We start from the raw sequence: 2,117 nt of genomic DNA on the forward strand, positions 1-2,117 counted from the left end.
CGCAAGGAGACGGAGTTGAAGGATCACCTGATCACGCTCAAGGAGAAGGAGCTGGCGGAGAGACAAGAGGTGCGGGAGCTGGAAGCTGAACGCCGCCGACGAGAACGAGAAGAAGACCGCGATGAAGCAGCTCGAGCCCGCCGAGAGGCAAACGAGCAAATGCTCCGCCTTGTCAGCGTGATAGGTGATGCTGTACTTGCAATTGTGAAAGCAAATAAAAAATGTGATTGAAAGGGATACACAAATGACGTTTATTTAGCGAGGTTTGACGTTCTCTTAGCTAGGTATGCATCTAGCGAGGGTGGTGCCCAGCCGAAGAAGGCACTAATTTGGTTGCCTCCATTATAGCAGCAGTGACAGTTTGTGAGCAACATGCTCACAAGCACATACTTACCAATGGGACTCAGTCGCAGACGGAGAGACTTGTTAAAGCCGATAAATGCCCACAATGATTTCATGCTACCAAATTGCCATTCAACAGATTCTCGGACAGAGCTCATGAGCTTATTGAAGCGCTGCTCGGTATCCGTCGGCGCCGTTTTTCGAAAACCTGACACTAGAAACTTGCGTATTCCATAAGCCGGATCCCCGTAGAGAACGTACCCATCGAATATGGAGGCTCGCTCCTCCATATACTTCATAAGTTTGCTCTCACGCAGCAGCGTGCTGTCATGCCGCCGACCCTCCATCGGCCCCCAGAAATGCAGGGCTAACCCATCGGGGGCGACCACTGCTTGGTAGTTGAGGCAATGAGCGCGCTTGTGGCCCGAATACACCTGCTTCTGAAGGTTTTCTCCGCGCCCAGGGCGAGACGAGGGCCGGCAAATGCGGTTCTTGGTGCCGTCTATGAAAGCAAAAACGTTCTTCATAGGCGACCCGGTGCGGTGCACGGCATCTGCATATGCACGGATGCGCTCGGCCACGATTGCTTCATGGCAGTAGATAGTATCCTCGTATCTATCATACAAGTACATTACTGTAGGAGAGTTAGTCAACTAATTTCACTGCTCATGCGTCCTTGCTCATCACGTACCGACGTGCATGAAAATACGGCACAGGGCGCTTGTGGAGCGCCCAAATCTGTGAATCATATCGTAATGGCGCTTGGGGTAGCTCAAGCGATGGAGCAAGATGCACACTGCCTCAGTGGCGTGCGCCTTATCGCGCGAACCCGTGATCACGAACTCCGGAAGAGCGAAGAGCTCCGTTAGGCGGATGACGCCGGCGACATCAAAGCGAAACTGCTGCCTACAGTCCTCGTCCGATAGAGTTGTGACGCAAAACCTGACATCTGGGATGATCGGACGCTCAGGCTGTTCGAAGCTGAGTAACAGAGCTGCCTCCGCAGCCGTAACTGCGTTGCCGAGGAGTTCGTGGAGCAGGAGGAGCAGCTCCATGCGGGATGAAAAGTGATTGGTAGTGGAGAGCTTGAACAGATTTGGGAGGGTTTTGGTCTGAAGATATTGAATCCTGCGAAAGCTCGTAATGTGGATGCTGCACATTATCTTTGACCAATGTTTTGTGCGGGCAAAGTAGCGACAAAGACTATTGCGAAAAGTCTCTAATGTTCATCGTGAATCGTCCTCAAAGTCAAAACCTGAAGCAAATCGCAAACGATTAAGGCAGTAGAAGCTTGTAATAAACCGCATTACGAGTGTGATCGTAAACATGGATGCCAGTCGGCGTATGACACTACTTTTGGAAACACTGCGAATCGTTCGAAGCAATCTTCCTTTTCGGTTTGGAGAAAGCGACGAGTCCGAGCTCGTTACTGATTTAGAAGCGAAAGAAGCATTTCGCGCCACAATTAACCGACAAGCTGTAACACAAGCCATCGTTGAGCAGTACGATTCTACCCATATCTACGCGGTGACTTACCTCAGCACCAATCGCCTTTTATGGGTACCATCTTTTGCCATGAGTGGTGGACTCTTGGAGCTGTAAATCCCAACCGGGCAAAACTATTTAGACCTTCGCGTCTATCTTATTAATCCCACCGTAAACAAACCCCGAAAAGGGAAAAATGTGATATCGGGTATAATACTGAAGCGCACTATCAAGAAATACATTATAACACTTTATTCATGTGCGTTGCCGTGCAAAAATCAAGCGCACTA

At 50.0% G+C, this 2,117-nt stretch overlaps 2 protein-coding genes across 2 annotated transcripts; one reads left to right on the plus strand and one right to left on the minus strand.

Annotated features, from left to right (window-relative positions):
* Positions 1-251: 251 nt before the first annotated feature.
* On the minus strand, positions 252-1,397 carry PPTG_09097 (hypothetical protein; the record flags this gene model as incomplete). The annotated part of the gene is made up of 2 exons (XM_008903955.1): positions 252-976; positions 1,034-1,397. 2 exons carry the CDS (start codon positions 1,395-1,397, stop codon positions 252-254), a joined length of 1,089 nt encoding a protein of 362 aa, XP_008902203.1.
* A 271-nt stretch (positions 1,398-1,668) lies between these two features.
* PPTG_22466 (hypothetical protein) lies at positions 1,669-1,944 on the plus strand (the record flags this gene model as incomplete). The annotated part of the gene is made up of 1 exon (XM_008904315.1): positions 1,669-1,944. One exon carries the CDS (start codon positions 1,669-1,671, stop codon positions 1,942-1,944), a length of 276 nt encoding a protein of 91 aa, XP_008902563.1.
* Positions 1,945-2,117: the final 173 nt, after the last annotated feature.

This window comes from Phytophthora parasitica, assembly GCF_000247585.1.
Source record: "Phytophthora parasitica INRA-310 unplaced genomic scaffold supercont2.17, whole genome shotgun sequence".
In the NCBI taxonomy this organism is placed as follows: Eukaryota; Oomycota; class Peronosporomycetes; order Peronosporales; family Peronosporaceae; genus Phytophthora; species Phytophthora nicotianae.